The sequence below is a fragment of the Mycteria americana genome, chromosome 8 (assembly GCF_035582795.1).
Source record: "Mycteria americana isolate JAX WOST 10 ecotype Jacksonville Zoo and Gardens chromosome 8, USCA_MyAme_1.0, whole genome shotgun sequence".
NCBI lineage: Eukaryota > Metazoa > Chordata > Aves > Ciconiiformes > Ciconiidae > Mycteria > Mycteria americana.
The window spans coordinates 9,870,271-9,885,595 of NC_134372.1; the positions used below are offsets into that span (position 1 = coordinate 9,870,271).

The 15,325-nt window shown below is 48.8% G+C and overlaps 1 protein-coding gene across 2 annotated transcripts in view; it reads right to left on the reverse strand.

The window, feature by feature from the left end:
- Nucleotides 1-15,095, reverse strand: part of ADAM19 (ADAM metallopeptidase domain 19) — a 37,127-nt gene extending 22,032 nt beyond the window's left edge. For both annotated transcript variants that reach the window (XM_075509561.1, XM_075509560.1), the window contains exons 1-3: nt 14,951-15,095; nt 14,593-14,678; nt 10,110-10,180 (exon numbers count right to left, since the gene is read on the reverse strand). In XM_075509561.1, the coding sequence (XP_075365676.1) occupies nt 10,110-10,180; nt 14,593-14,678; nt 14,951-15,011 (218 nt within the window). In that variant the 5' untranslated portion in view covers nt 15,012-15,095. The remainder of the gene's footprint in view (nt 1-10,109; nt 10,181-14,592; nt 14,679-14,950) is intronic.
- Nucleotides 15,096-15,325: the final 230 nt, after the last annotated feature.

Sequence of the window (15,325 nt, forward strand, 5' to 3'; positions counted from 1 at the left end):
CTTTAGACCTGGATTTCTGTTTCCTAGGTGTGTTAGAAAATCGGCTAGATGCAGCTTTTCAGAAGTCAGTGTAAATATTCCTGTTGCTGTGAACCACTGTTGTGGACTTGGGGCGGTCGCTGTTTGCTACCTGCAGTGCGAAACCAATTGCAACGCACGGAGAGGGCAGGCAGGAGACAGGTATTTGGGGGACAGCAGCCGAGAGCTACGCTGTACCTCTGCACGCTGCTCTGGATCAGCACTTTCCGCCTGCGAGAGGCTCGTTAACACGCTGTCCCCAGGGAGGCAGCGGCTAATGGCTTCCTGGTGGCACAGGAGCCATCGGAGCCGCTGCAGGACCAGCGCCGCAGGCTGTGCTTCCCTGTGCAGAGCACGCTGTGACGGCAGAGGGTCAGAAGGTGGAAGTATAGTTGACCTTGCCACATCCATCTACCTGCTGCCCTGGCAGGAGCTGAGCAGTTCTTCTCATGGAGCACACCCCCTTCTGAAAGGGCGCGGCGAGCCATCTTCCTAAGTGCTCTTTCAAGCCATTTATTAAATTAAAATAATAAAGGGGAACCTGTTCCTGAGTTCGATCAGGCGCTGAGATCCACTTCCAACAGCTGCAAGTGTACAATTCAATTTTTACGTGAGGACTTAAAAAAACCCTGGAAACTCAATATCATCATCCTCCCTTAACGGGTGCAAGTCTCTGAGCAGAGTTTCCTTTACTACTGCAAAGCCATACCCCGGATATACCAGGATTAGATTCAGCACACCGAGTCCAGTGTACCAAGCACACCACAGGCCAGTTCGGGACACATCTGGGCACTGGAGTGAGTTCTCAGCTCAAATCCAGACTCTCTCCAGTGCCCCAATCTGAGCACAATTATAAACCAATCTGCATTTCAACTTCTGCCCAGAAGCCGATTCACATCTTTGTCTTAGGAAAATGCTGATTCCCCGATTTGAATTTGTTTGTGTCATCCTTATGTAGACAATATTCTCCCTGTCTTCAGTGCAGGATCAGACCAAAAGTCTATAAAAGGCGCTCCTGTGCACTGAATAGTAAGCATTTTGATTTGGTTCCAGAGGAAACAGCCTTCCCCTTCTTTTTAAACATCTGCATTTGCTAAACAGAGATGTAAAAAAGTACAGCAAGTCAAAATCCAGGCCAAACCAAGAAGGTCATATCCTGTGTCTATCTCAGCAGCAGTAAAATGCAGGTTTAAAACAGTTTTTTAAAACAACGGCCTCACTTCCAAAAATTTGGAGAAGGATCACAGAATACGTCCCATCTATGAAACACACTTCTGCAGCAACCCCGTGGTGCTGTCAGGCCAACTTGCCACGCCACGAGGATGCCACGTGCATCCAGGGCAGCACGACGCCAGCAGCGCTGCAGCTGAGCCCTTCTGCATCCCTGTTTAATGCATTCATGCACCAGATTTTTGAACTATGACCTGCAAGAAAGCAAGAAAGAAAAAGTCGTCTTCTTTTCTTTCCTTGATTTCTTTAGGCTGGATGAAGAAAGCTGTATCAGAAGCAAAACCAAAGATTTTTTCCATCTCTCTTGGTTTTGGGTATGTGGAAATCAGGTATAATCTACCTGGAAAGCCTCTGTTTGAATAAGAGATTGGGTGCTTGTGATATCTACTTAAATTATGCCAGAGCAACAGGAAACGCAACCTTTTATCGGAGTGTTTGAAAGTGCTTCCCCCATCTGGCACCCAAAGGCTCAGATACCTGAACAAGTACCAATGGCTTAGTGTCAGACAAAACTTTGTGCCACTGTTGTATTTGACAGCATTTGATGTCGGGAATACAACAGCTTTTATCTCCACTTTCAAAGTTCACTGTAGCCCAGGAAAGCTCCTGGGCTACAGTGTTTCTTTTGTTTCTTTCTGATGTGTTAATTCTCATCACTAGATCCTGTCAGTGATCAGAAGGCGAGATTCAGCTATCTCGGGTCTGTAAACTGAAGATAAGCACAGAAGCACCATCCCACAGAAAATAACTCCCTTCACCTCCCTGACTGCAGCAGCTTGCTCAGCATGAAGCTGCAAGAAACAAATGTTTAATCAACAGATTACATTAACTCACAGGAAATTGCCTTGAGCAATGTGCTCTGGCAGGTATCTGGTCTGTGTTAGAGACTGTCATCCCGAGAGCAGACACTAAAACCAGTGTGCATCTGCCCAGTGCTACTAAAGCCAGAATTAGACACCAGCCGATGGATTTCCAGTAGCTGAGGCTTGCACAGCCTACTTGTTTCATTCCCAAACAAGCACGCCTATGTTTTCTTCCTGCTCCTTTATTCTTGGAAAGCATTCACTATGAATAGCTATTTTCTCTCCTCCAGCATCTACCATAAAACTCCTCAGTGCTTTGACTCCTGCCCAGCCCCACGGTGCTGCTGCTGCCCAGCCCCGCTGCTGAGCTGGGCCATGCTGAGCACCAGGGCCTGGCACACCACGTTTCAGGGCCCAGGATGATGCCACACAACACACAGTGTGCACACATCTCCTCCTACTTGCAGACTCAGGCTCTATCCCCTTCTAGGGTGGCTTAAGGAGCTGAGAGGTCTGCCTGAACTTTTAGGGGTACTTGTGCAGCTGCTGAGCTCAAAGCATGCATCATCTGGCTGAGCAGTGCCATGTTACGACGTTCACAGAATCACAGAATCATATAGGTTGGAAAAGACCTTTAAGATCATCGAGTCCAACCATAAACCTAACACTGCCAAGTCCACCACTACACCATGTCTCTAAGCACCTCATCCAAACGTCCTTTAAATACCTCCAGGGACAGCGACTCAACCACTTCCCTGGGCAGCCTGTTCCAATGCTTGATAACCCTTTCAGTGAAGAAAAATTTCCTAATATCCAGTCTAAACCTCCCCTGGCGCAACTTGAGGCCCTTTCCTCTTGTCCTATCAAGCCTCTCTCCACCCGTTGACTCCTATCCTACAGTGCAGGCTCCCTATGAAAAGTCCAGCTTCTTTGAGCTTAAAACATTCCTGTTTTGAAGGCCCTTCCCTGCCTTAATGCAGGGGAGCCTTGGGGCTCTTGCAGCACTGCTGAGAAGGGCTATCACAGTGCATTGCACGGTGTGCAGTGGGGAGAGCAGTGAGGAAAGAGGAAAAACAACAGGACATCTTGCAACATCCTTGGGGTGCTATCTCACTTTGAGCCTCTGAAAGTTCATTCCCAGCCAGCTCACTTCCTCAGCTAGCATCAAGCTTTCCACCAAATTGTAAATAAATAGAAAAGAAGCCTTCTTTCCATCTCAGAGCGCACCAGAGTTATCAGCCAGTCTTGTCCCTCTTCTCCATGTGTGCCAGCTGTTGGATAAAGAGGAGAGATTAGTGAGACACAAGTACCCCAAAACCTTAGCAGTGGCCTTTATCTGCCATCATTTCAGGACAGCATCACTGCCAGGCTGAATGGCTGATTCCAGGGGAGCTCAGCCCTGCAAAGTGCTGACGGACCCGATTCACTGTTTCCAGAGGAGCACAGAGCTCACCTCCTTGCTGGAGAAGGAAAGCCTGGAAAAAACAGCATGATTTGATCTTTTCTTCTCTGTTACATTACACGTCTTAGTGACTACCTCTCTCCCGCAGCTCAGGATGAAGCTGCAAAAGTTTGGATGCAAAATCATTTAAAGGCTTCTGAGATTCAGTCAGGCAGCTGGTAGATTGCTAGCACACATCATCTTCCTAAAAGGCAGCATGGAGTCCATCGTTAGAGGAGTTATCAGCATGAAGAATTGATGGAGTCAGAGGAAAAGCTGTTTTCGGATGGGAGCGCTCTCCTTTGCTAAACCTTGATCACAGCTGCAACCATGTGAGGCTGTTTGAGGACAGGGTAAGCTACACAAGAGTACTAAAGATGTTCTAGAGAAGCCCAACAGCAACCAGCTTTAGGCAAGATCAGTTGTTCCCCAAGATCTGGCTCAGCATCCAGCTCAGGGTGGAATAGCCTGCTCTTGGCAGGATTTGTTCCCCAGAAAGCCTTGGGAGCCGGGTTAAATACAAGTGAGGAAGCCAAGCAAAGGAAGAGTGGCTCAGTGCCATAATGTACAGATGGCTTGAGACTGTTTCTGCTGATGACCGACATGGAGCGATCCTGGTCCTGCTCCAGCCTGTCAATGATATCATTGTTTGAAACAAAACCCTCCTCCCCACGCTGCTGTGCTGCTCTCTGGAAGGGCCCTGCCGCGCAGAGCTGACATTACAGGGCAGCCTGGCTCTCTTTTGCCACATCGAGACGCCGTGCCAGGGAGGTCACATACTTTGCACATGAGTCGATGGTATTCAATGGGAGAGGCAGGCTGAGGGCGTGGGGCAAAACCTAGCTTTCTCTGCAGGCAGCTGCCCCTGTGGCACTTTGGGACAGTGCAAGAGCGTGACCTCCAGCTCATCTGGCCACCGCAGAGGAGCAGAGAAGCAGCTGGGGGGAGAAGGGCTGCACGGCACACCCAAACGCTCCCCAAAAAAGCAAAGGGAAAGCTGGGGCCTTTCTTGCATGACGACATTCATTTGATGGAGTGCACATTTCCCAGCTGCTCTGGAGAACCTCACCCCTATTTTCGTGATAAATGAGAGACATTTTCTCTTGCCTGTGAAACATCACTTGTTAGCACAAGTCTCGGAGCGGCTCAGAGCCCTCCAGTCCAGGGGACCACTATGAACGTCCTCGGCTCCACCAGCCAGAGATCACCCGTGGGCACTGGGAGGGCCCCGGCGGCATGCTGGTGCTCTTCCTAATTGGAGCAAGAAGGATTTTTTATAATTTGGTCCCATGAGCAACTTTGTTTGGGTTCAGTGTACAGAGGGGCTAGTCTGCATGAACAGCTGCCAATTTAAAACACTCGTGAGTATCTAGGAGACAAACATTTTTTATTTCCTCCCAAAAAACAAAAGCTAAATGGTCCGTGAAGCTCTCGTGAGAAACATCAACTCTTAATTTTTCAGTCGTAGGACCAAGAAAAGTGAAGCCTGCAATGTCTTACATCTCTTCCACTGCCCCTTTCCTCATGTCACAATAATCTGTCCAGCCAGGCTGCCAGCATCTGGGGGCGGAGGGAATTGACTCTCCAAAGAAAGTTTAGATGTCAGGTTTCCATCTACAATTTGTGGTCCCACTCCATTGCCAGGATCTCAACAGGATCCAAGTATGGTAAGAAGGGGAATTTGACCCCTTACCTCCCAGTCACTTAAATGTTCCCTAAAGTCAGAATTTATTATCAAAACCTGAGGTGACCCCATCTTGTACACCACCAACACATGACCCATGACAACACGAGCAGGCAGGCCTGCTTTCTGTATCCACCACTAGTGGGAAATTGGAGATTTCACCTCTGGAATCCTCCAGCCAAAACCTGGCACTTCATAAAATCAATGAAATGCGGGGTTTTTTTTCTTGGTGAGTTTCATCCAGATGAAGCCTGGAGCTCTTAAGCTCCTTTCTTCAAGAGCCTTTGCTGATATATCTGAAAACATGTTTATTGTGTGAACAGCAGCAGTTTGGAAGGAAAAAGCAGCTTTCCAGCTATTGAGGTGGAACTAAACTACCTATTTGTAATGCCTGGAAAAACATGACAGGCTAAAGACTCTCCATCCCCTTTTGCTATCCACATCACCTGTGACATTCACTGTGTAAATCATGTTACAGGATCCAAGCAAAATTAGTCACATAGCCCCTTGGCTTACCAATGGGAACCATAAAAGTTGCCTGGAGAGGAAAAAGGAAATAAAATAAATGGGAAACTGGCTGATAATGAGTCAGGGAGCAAAAGATTTAAAGGGCTTCATTTCCTCATCTCTTCCTCCCTGCCCCACACAGAGAAATCACTGAATATCCCAAGGGAATCAGGAGGCTGAAAAGCAGCTATGGCTTTCCAGGTCCCAACCCTGTTTTTCTGATGACTGCAAGAGACAGTAGAGCAAGATAAACTCAGTTTCCCTCCTTTACGTAACCCTTACCCCCTCCCCGTGCAGGAAGCCCATTAGACACTGATGATGTATAGCCCATCAGGGGATTAATCTCATATATCCTTCCTGCTCAGAGGTGGGCAGCAACCTCCCCTCTTCCTCACTCAGTTGGTAGAAGAGGCCCTGGAAATGAGCAAAAGCAGGAAACGGTGAAATACGAGTGACATACAGATCTCTTATTGCTCCGCTGAGAGCATCGAGCGGGGCTGGAGTGCTCATCGCCTACCCAGGTGGGGCCAGAAGAGATTGGAAATGATACCGCTCCCTGTCAGATCCAGTTGCCTAAAAATAACTATCTGGATTGCTCCCAAGGTCAGACCCGATGAACTGAACTTTCTTTGCAGTATCCTCAGCCAGTTGCTGCACATCTCCCCTGGGGCTCTGCCACCAAGTGCCCCACGCCATCACGGCTGCTGTGGGCAGGCAGCAGCCAAAATACACAGCTAAAACATCAGCTGTGCCCCACGCTGCCCACAGGATTCACCCGCAGGTAGGGACATCCCCTGGAGAAGCCTCCACTACCCCTTGCAGCTGAGAGGGCCTTTCCCAGGTCTGCTCTCCCCATGAGAGACACAACGAGGAAGAGAAGGAGGAGGAAAATCTTGTTGATACTTTTCCTGCACTCAGGTGAGAAGACAAATTCCATGCAGGTTTCTGCTGTGCAAATACGAGCTCTCCTCTTCACTAGAATGAAAAGGCTCACGCCAGGCAGTGCTGCCACACACGTTCAGAACGTCTCAGCATCCTCTCCCTGCTTGGCTCAAAGCTGCTTTTTATTAGCAAATGCAAATACTTTTTAAAAGTCACTTTTCATCCAAGGTTTGCAACTCAGATTCTTCCGTTCCTAAGCCCCAGCCAAATTTAAAGCTGCTTTATAGGCATCTCTCCATATATTTGTTGTTTGTGCAGCTTTGAGCTTTCCAGTCCTGCAGCTGCAGGACATGGTTCTGAGTCATTTAAAACAAGCCTGAGTCATTTGGGGGATATACTTTTGTCGTTATTCAGAAATGTTAAATAGTGTTGTGAACTCTGCTTGGAACTACAGTGTGGTTCTGCCTTCTTATCAAACGCCTGAACAGGAAATAATGCAATATTATGTTAACTGCTAATGCAATAATTGTATTCGTAGATATATGAAGCCCAAACTCAGATGCGTGCTGAACTTATTACAAAATACAGGGTTGACATGGTTCTGAAGAAAGATACGCAATAATTTCTGCGTTTTACCTCTGTGGATGAACACAATGTCCTTTTCATACGGAATGTGAAATCACAAGCTGGGTGTGAACGTTTCTTCCACATATTGCAAGCAGCATGTTTCATTCAAAGCTAGTGCATCCCTACTAAAGCTGTATAGATTATGACCCCCACCCCCCCTGCTTCCAAAGCAAGCTCATATGCTCATCAGCTTTGTCTCTCCATAAGGAGACTGGTGAGTCTGTAACAAGACTGCCTAATCCATGTTTCACTAGCTTGGCACATCTCCTTTCTAGGTTTGGAAACCATTGGGTAAATCATATCCCAACAGACACGTCTGATGCCAATCATTTCATGCTTTCTTTGAGCAACAGGAGGCTAGGACATGGTTATGAGAGGACAACAGGAGCCAGGCGGGTGCGTTCACACCCCTGTGCTGAGCCTGGGGACAGAGCGGGAGCAGAGCACCAACCTCAGCGGCAAAGCTGGTTTCCAGAGGCTCCTCTAAACTGGATCAATTAAATGACCCAGAACTCTGGGGCTCATTTTAATTTAAAAATCCCGAAGTACCTTCCTTAAAGCTGCAGTTCTGTTATACCCACTTTCATGTGAACTCGAAACCAGGAGCAGCTAGGTTTCAGACAGCTTTGAAGGCATGCTTCCCACTTGGGGGATTTCAACTTCTCTCCCACTGTCTGGGTGCCCAACAAACCCTTCAGAGAAGAAGTCCCTGATGCTGCAACTACTCAGTACCCCAAACCTCAGCTAGAACCTCAGGCTCCCCTATAAGATAAGCAATAGCAGTGGTGAGCTCCTGGGTGCTGGGGAGTGACCCCAGGCTGGGAAGCAGGAACCCGAGGAGCCGGGCTGGGCTCTACCTCACTGCACGCTTTCACAAGGAGAAGCAGTTTTCATCGACTTAGAAGTGCTCTATGGATGCTGATAATTACACCATCCACAGGGCTCCCAGGGACTTCATGTTTTTGTTTGCTTCATCATTTCTCTTTTGAGTATCTCTAAACTACTTCTGCACCTTCACAAGTCTCTGAAAAGTGGTGGCTCTCCAGAGCCTCTCATCTAATCAAGTTCAGACTTGCATTTTGGGATCGTGCCATCACCTTTCTTGAACAAGGACTTGAGGCCTGGCAAGACTCCCACGTGAAGCCCTGCTATCTATGAATCACTTGCATTTTCCACAGAAAATAAAAATAAAAAACTCCAAACCACTTGCTGTATTTCATCAGTCCTAGTAAGGCAATTCATCCCACAGTGGAAGTGTGTGCGCACGCTTTAAGCCTGTGTGTATAAATCTCAATGAATGAAAATGTATTTCAGGAAATAAACACAATAGAAACCTTCTATTATTATAATTCTGTTTACTAACACCAGCAATGAGTTTGTCTGCACTGGAAATAGCAGAGCACCGCTCCCGCGAGGCACCTGGAGGTTACGTCATCATGCTCGGAGCACAAATGGATTAATTCAGCAAGGATCCTTGCTCTTGCCAGCTTCTACTGTGCGAGCAAAATTCACCTTTGCCTAGCGATTGCAGAATATGCAAGACCTGACAGTCCTTCCACAGTAAGGAGACCCGCAGCAGCATTAGCAGTTACGTTGCTTCCCGGCTCAGCTCAGAGACTGGCATTGCTGACCGCTGTCGTCAGCAACAGCGACTCTTCCTGCATTAGACAGGACTGTGTTAGCAGCGCTTCTGGTGCCTGGTCTCTTCTACCACTTCTCTATTTTCCCAGCTGAGAGATGCCAAAACACACAGAATTTATAGCTCTTTCTGTTTAGTTCTACACAGGTGCGTGACTGCCTGGGAAACGTGTCCAGCTTTTGCAGCACTGAAACTCCCAGTAGCTTATATGGCCTATTACAGAAAACGCCTCGTAGGATGTACTCACCTTTCATCAGCCATCAGATTTCAGTCTTTACTGCAGACAGTGCCAAGAAAAATCTGGTTTTCCTCCAAAACGCCCTGAATATCATTTAGGTTTATGCACTGCCATCAGAACTAATAAGATCTTCTGACACTTCACTCTTTCAGAGGGAAAGCTGATCCCTGAAGCTCTGTGGTTGGGATGTCCAATACAATATATTTAAAATATAACCAGGGTCATTATTCCAAGTTTAGTATTCCTACTGATTCTAGTAGACAAACATTTGGTTGTGTTTCCATAGATAAATCTTCAGACCCATTTAAAAATAAATAAAACACCAACACTGCAAGTGGACTGCTTAGCAAAGGCACGCTTCTTGCGGCTAAATTTCCAGCTGCTGTTCCACCACTAGAAACTAATGTACTCACAGGGCAGAGAGCCTCTGGAGCAGCCTCCAGACCAGAATCCTTCTACCTACCTTAACCTCCTGCAGCTTCAGCTGAATTCAATACACATCACCCCCTATGATATCACACCGCATTGCTGTATCATGCCCGAGAGGAGGTTGCATTTCAGTTAATGCAAAAACATTTTTTCAGTCTACTTTAGCATGAGGGGCACTAATGGAATTGAAACTGTCAGATCGTTTCTTCTAGGAAACGGAGCAGGACCTCTTCAGATCACAGCAAATGAAATCCTCATTAGAGTCACACTGACTCTAAAGCATCGAGCCATTTGGTAAACAGTGCACTTCATATCAGCAACATTTTCTAGTTAATGTAGTAAGAATTATGATGCAAAAATAAGTTTACACACTGAGGGCCAGGTCACCGTCTGCTTTTTGCTGACAAAGCTCTGTTACAGTCAGCACTGCTTGGCTGATTAACATCACTGGGGACTCAGACCTGGAATAACCTTGAAATTCAGAAAAGGACTTCCTCATCCTGTCTTTATCAAAACCCTGTTGAAGTCAGTGGAAGTTTTCCTGTTGACTTCACTGCAATCCTTATTCATTATTTTAGTGAGACCACGATGCAAGGCACAAGCACACTTACCCATTTTTCTCCAATTCCAAGATGAGCTCCTGGCCTTCTGCCTTTACCGTAACTTCAGCTCTGAATGGATACTGCGTGCAAAAGAGACGGTGCCTGTTACTCATACATCAACATCATTACGAACACATCCAGAAACAAAAATTGTTCCCCTGGAAATTGTATCTGACCTTAAACACCTCCTCCCTTCCTCCTACCTTCAGACCTGGAGTGCTGGGGAAGGGAAGAGACAGGTCATGGTGTCTCCCAGCTCCAGGCACACTGCTGCATCCCCATGGCACAGCCATGCAGAGCCGGGAAGCAGTATAGGCACGCTGGTGGGATGCCGTATCTGAGCTAGTGAGCCTGGTGTCTCAGGAGGGGCACGATAATGGGCACAGACAAGGCAACAAGTCCTGGTGCGGGAGCCCTTGGAGGTGCAGCTGGGTGGGAGGGGTGCACTGCAGCCCCCTTCTCCTGTACACTATGCTCAGGACCACATCACAGGACATCCCAGAGGTTTACAAGTCAAATATACAAGCTAGTTAACCAAAGCTTCCTTTGTTGTCACAGCAGAAAAAGACATTTTTAGGAGCCTATTTCAGGACAGGAGGAATCATGCCTCTTCCAGAGATTTTCACATAGTTCCTTTACTCACAGCAAATGCCAATAAAAGGCATGCAACAGGGTCCGTTAGATGTCTTTAGGCTCTAGCCGTTGTTCAGACAGTATTTCACAGCTGCTCTTGTATTAGTCCCAGGCTGCCAAGGGACTGGAAACCATGACAGCAACTTTCTAGTGTGTTCAAGCACACAGGCACAGCCCTGGTTTGCAATCTGCCTACAGCTCTGAATGAGGACACAGGACAGCTGGCTCCCCTAGGCCTACTGGTGGCCAGGTGCCCAGCCCCTTGAGCTGGAAGACAGGGATGGGGAGCAGAATGAAGCCCCCATCATCCAAGGGGAAATGGTTAGTGACCTGCTACACCACTTAGACACACACAAGTCTATGGGGCTGCATGGGATCCACCCAAGAGTACTGAGGGAGCTGGTGGAAGTGCTCACCAAGCTGCTTTCAGCCCTTTATCAGCAGTCCTGGCTAACTGGGGAGGTCTCAGTTGACTGGAGGTTAGCAAATGTGACGCCCACCTACAAGAAGGGCCAGAAGGAGGATGTGGGGAACTACAGGCCTGTCAGCCTGACCTTGGTGTTGGGGAAGGTTATGGAGCAGATCATCTTGAGTGCCATCACATGGCACGTACAGGACAGCCAGGTGATCGGGCCCAGGCTTATGAAAGGCAGGTCCTGCTTGACTAACCTGATCTCCTTCTACGACAAGGTGACTGGCTTAGTGGATGAGGGAAAGGCTGTGGATGTTGTCTACCTAGACTTTAGTAAAGCCTTTGACATGGTTTCCCACAGCATTCTCCTGGAGAAACTGGCTGCTCATGGCTTGGACGGGCGTACTCTTCGCTGGGTAAAAAACTGGCTGGATGGCTGGGCCCAAGGAGTTGTGGTGAATGGAGTTAAATCCAGTTGGCGGCCGGCCACAAGCGGTGTTCCCCAGGGCTCAGTACTAGGGCCAGTTCTGCTTAATATCTTTATCAAGGATCTGGACGAGGGGATCGAGTGCACCCTCAGTGAGTTTGCAGTAAGTTTCCCACCAAGTTGGGCGGGAGTGTTGATCTGCTTGAGTGTAGGAAGGCTCTGCAGAGGGACCTGGACAGCCTGGATCAATGGGCCAAGGCCAATTGTATGAGGTTCAACAAGGCCAAGTGCCAGGTCCTGCACTTGGGTCACAACAACCCCATGCAACACTGCAGGCTGGGGAAGAGTGGCTGGAAAGCTGCCCGGTGGAAAAAGACCTGGGGGTGTTGGTCAATAGCTGGCTGAATATGAGCCAGCAGTGTGCCCAGGTGGCCAAGGCGGCCAACAGCATCCTGGCTTGTATCAGAAATAGCGTGGCCAACAGGACTAGGGAAGTGATCATGCCCCTGTACTCGGCACTGGTGAGGCCAAACCTCGAATACTGTGTTCAGTTTTGGGTCCCTCACTACAGGAAAGACATTGAGGTGCTGGAGCGTGTCCAGAGAAGGGCAGTGAAGCTGGTGAAGGGTCTGGAGCACAAATCTTATGAGGAGCAGCTGAGGGAGCTGGGGTTGTTTAGCCTGGAGAAAAGGAGGCTGAGGGGAGACCTTATTGCTCTCACAACTACCTGAAAGGAGGTTGTAGAGAGGTGGGTGTCAGTTCTCCCAAGTAACAAGTGATAGGACAAGAAGAAATGGCCTCAAGTTGTGCCAGGGGAGGTTCAGATTGGATATTAGGAAAAATTTCTTCACCAAAAGGATTGTCAAGCATTGGAACAGGCTGCCCAGGGAAGTGGTGGAGTCACCATCCCTGGAGGTATTTAAAAGACGTGTAGATGTGGTGCTTAGGGACATGGGTTAGTGGTGGACTTGGCAGTGCTAGGTTAACAGTTGGACTTGATGATCTTAAAGGTCTTTTCCAACCTAAATGATTCTATGAACAGAAAGGACCCTAATTTCTTAGTGCAATGGCAAATGCATACACTAAAACAAATATTAAAAAAAAAGAATTCAAGAGACTGAAAGTATAGAATATGCTTTCTAGAGGACCAACTAGAAGGGGTTCTGGAAGTCTCCAGTTGTACCTCCTTCAAAGCAGGACCACTAGCTAAGGTCAGCTGGGGATTTCTGAATCTGAGAGCTTTCTCATAAAGGAAATGGATGAATAAACTCCCCAGAAAAGAAATAACCCATTTGATAAGGACAGGACAGACTTCTCTATTCAGCTGGAAGAACCAAAAAAAAAAATCATAAAAACTGGTGGGATGATTAACCCGTAGCATTTCCTAATTCAGTGTTGGAGTGGATTTTGCAGAACAGATCAACTGAAAGCAAAATAAAGCAAGGCTGACTGAATAGGATGTTCTGATGAAAGATCTGTCAGCCCAGAGATACGCTCACTTGCCATTTCATCAATTCCAAGCTCAGTTACAAACTTCTCCTTTCATCAGCTCCCTACTCATATTCTGGGGTTTGTTCATCTTTCCTTCAGTTTCCAGGACATTGCACCAGGCCCACACAGATGATGCAAAACAAGTTAATACATTTAGTATATACAACAACAGCTAATTCCAAGGGGCTGAGTGTAGTTTACTGAATCACAGGTGCTCAGTACATCTCAGGGTAAGTCTGTTGTTTTGCTAACTAATGTGTAAGCAATGGAGGTTGTCTTGCCCATAACTGGGGGGGTCTGAGGGTCTCCATCAAAAAAGTCTCTTCACAAAGGTTGTGCAAACATCATTACTACTAATAACACTTTCCCTTCTCCTTCAATAATCCCACTACTTCAGAGTCCATCAACTGTTCTGTAACTGAAATATCCCAGCTGCACATAAGCTTTGCTAACACTGGTTTTAGAGCCAACAGGAACTTGTCTGAAACAAAGCAAGTACAAGCCCTGAGACCCAGCAAATTTGTATAAGGGAAAATGCTGTCCAGATGTATTTGTATCACTATCAATAATAGAGAGAACCAAAACTTCCAGGCAGCACTGCGAAGACATTTTAAAGAGAATTAAGATCATGAGAGTGTCATTGTAGCTTTTTCTTTTAATATGACACAATAAAAAGTTTTAGAAAGTCTCATCATATGGAGAGGACATAAATCCCAAAGGACATAAATCCCAAAATGACACCACTTATGGGGAAATGCCAGGATTTTTCTTTAGTATAATGCTGCAGCTTCCCTTTTTCTGGTTCACAATGTAAATAACACCATCTGGATTTTCCTCTTTCATTTGATTATGCAACTGATAACTTCTTGATTGTGGCAATGCAAATCCTGGGAAGTTGAACTGCGGTTTGTGGTTGATGTTTAAGTCTGGCATCCCGGCAGTTCTCAGAATGCCTGCAGGCTACTGACACACCACTTCATCCGTCCACGAAAGAGAAGCGGGGGGCGAGATCTATATAGATACATACGGTGTCCAAGACGCAGTTAGACACACCTGAGCTGCTGGTTGGCTTTTCTTAGTGAAGCACCCCCGCAGCTGGGATTCCTCTCCTCCTAAAGCAGATGCCTCTATTCGGCTGTTCCCTAAATGCCACTGATTGTATTGCCTCACTCCCCTTTTACAGACATATAGGTCAGGTAGACTTGATCTAGGCTTTAAGGCACGATGGAGGGCAAACGATTACAAGCCTTTGCACGGGGTGAATGCAAGTCGCCCGGAGCAGCCTCACGCTCAGCGCCCGCGATGTGCCAGCCGGCTCACCCGGCCTTTCTCGGGATTTGGAGGGGCTGCAGCACCTCCCCATGCTGCAGATGGACTTTCTGGCTCATGCCTGCGTCTTGCCACAGAGCTCAGCTTAAAACAAAACGCACAGCGCAAGGTCCTGTGCTAACCGCGACACCCCTCCTCCCCCTGGAAACGATACGGAGCTTTGAAAACAAGATCTAAATAAAGCGCTGGGCGCTCCCTACCTTCTCGCTGCTGGGGCTCCCCAGGGCTGCCCAGCGCGGCTCCACCACCTCGGGCTGCAGCTCCAGGCCGGCGGCCACCCCTCGGGCTGGGGAGACACAAGAGGCGCCGCTCACGACCCCGACCCCAGCCGCACCCGCGGGAGTTACAGAACACGAAGCTGGGGCGGGAGAGGAGAGCTCTGCGCCGGTTGCGGGAGAAGCAGGAGGATCCCCCTGCCCGCCCGCTCGCCCACCCACCCATCCATCCATCCATCCATCCATCCATCCTCCCTCCCCAGGGGCTCATGCAGCCCGAGGCGCTTGTGCAGGGCGGGGGCGGCCGGCGCAGTCCCCCCCGGGCCGGGCACCCCGCACTCACGGGCCGGCGGCCGCAGCAGCAGCGAGAGGGCGATGCCGCAGAGCAGCCCCCGACCCCGCATGGCTCCGGGCAGGAGACGGCGCTCCGCCGCCGCCGCCCCGCCGTATAAAACCGCCCGGCGCGGCTTTCTCCTCCCACCACCGGCCCGAAATCCGCCCCTGCAGCCCCCTGCCCGGGGGGGTGGAGGAAGAAGAGGAGGAGACACCTCCACCCCACCCCGGGTGCAACAGCGGCTCTGCCCTGCGGCACGGGGGTGTGGGGCTGGGCTGGGCTGGGCTGGGCTGGGCTGTCCCCCCGGCACCCCGGGGCAGGGGGAAGCCTGAGCGCCTCTCTGGGGCTCCCCCTGCAAAACCTCGCCCCCCCCGCCCCCCAAGG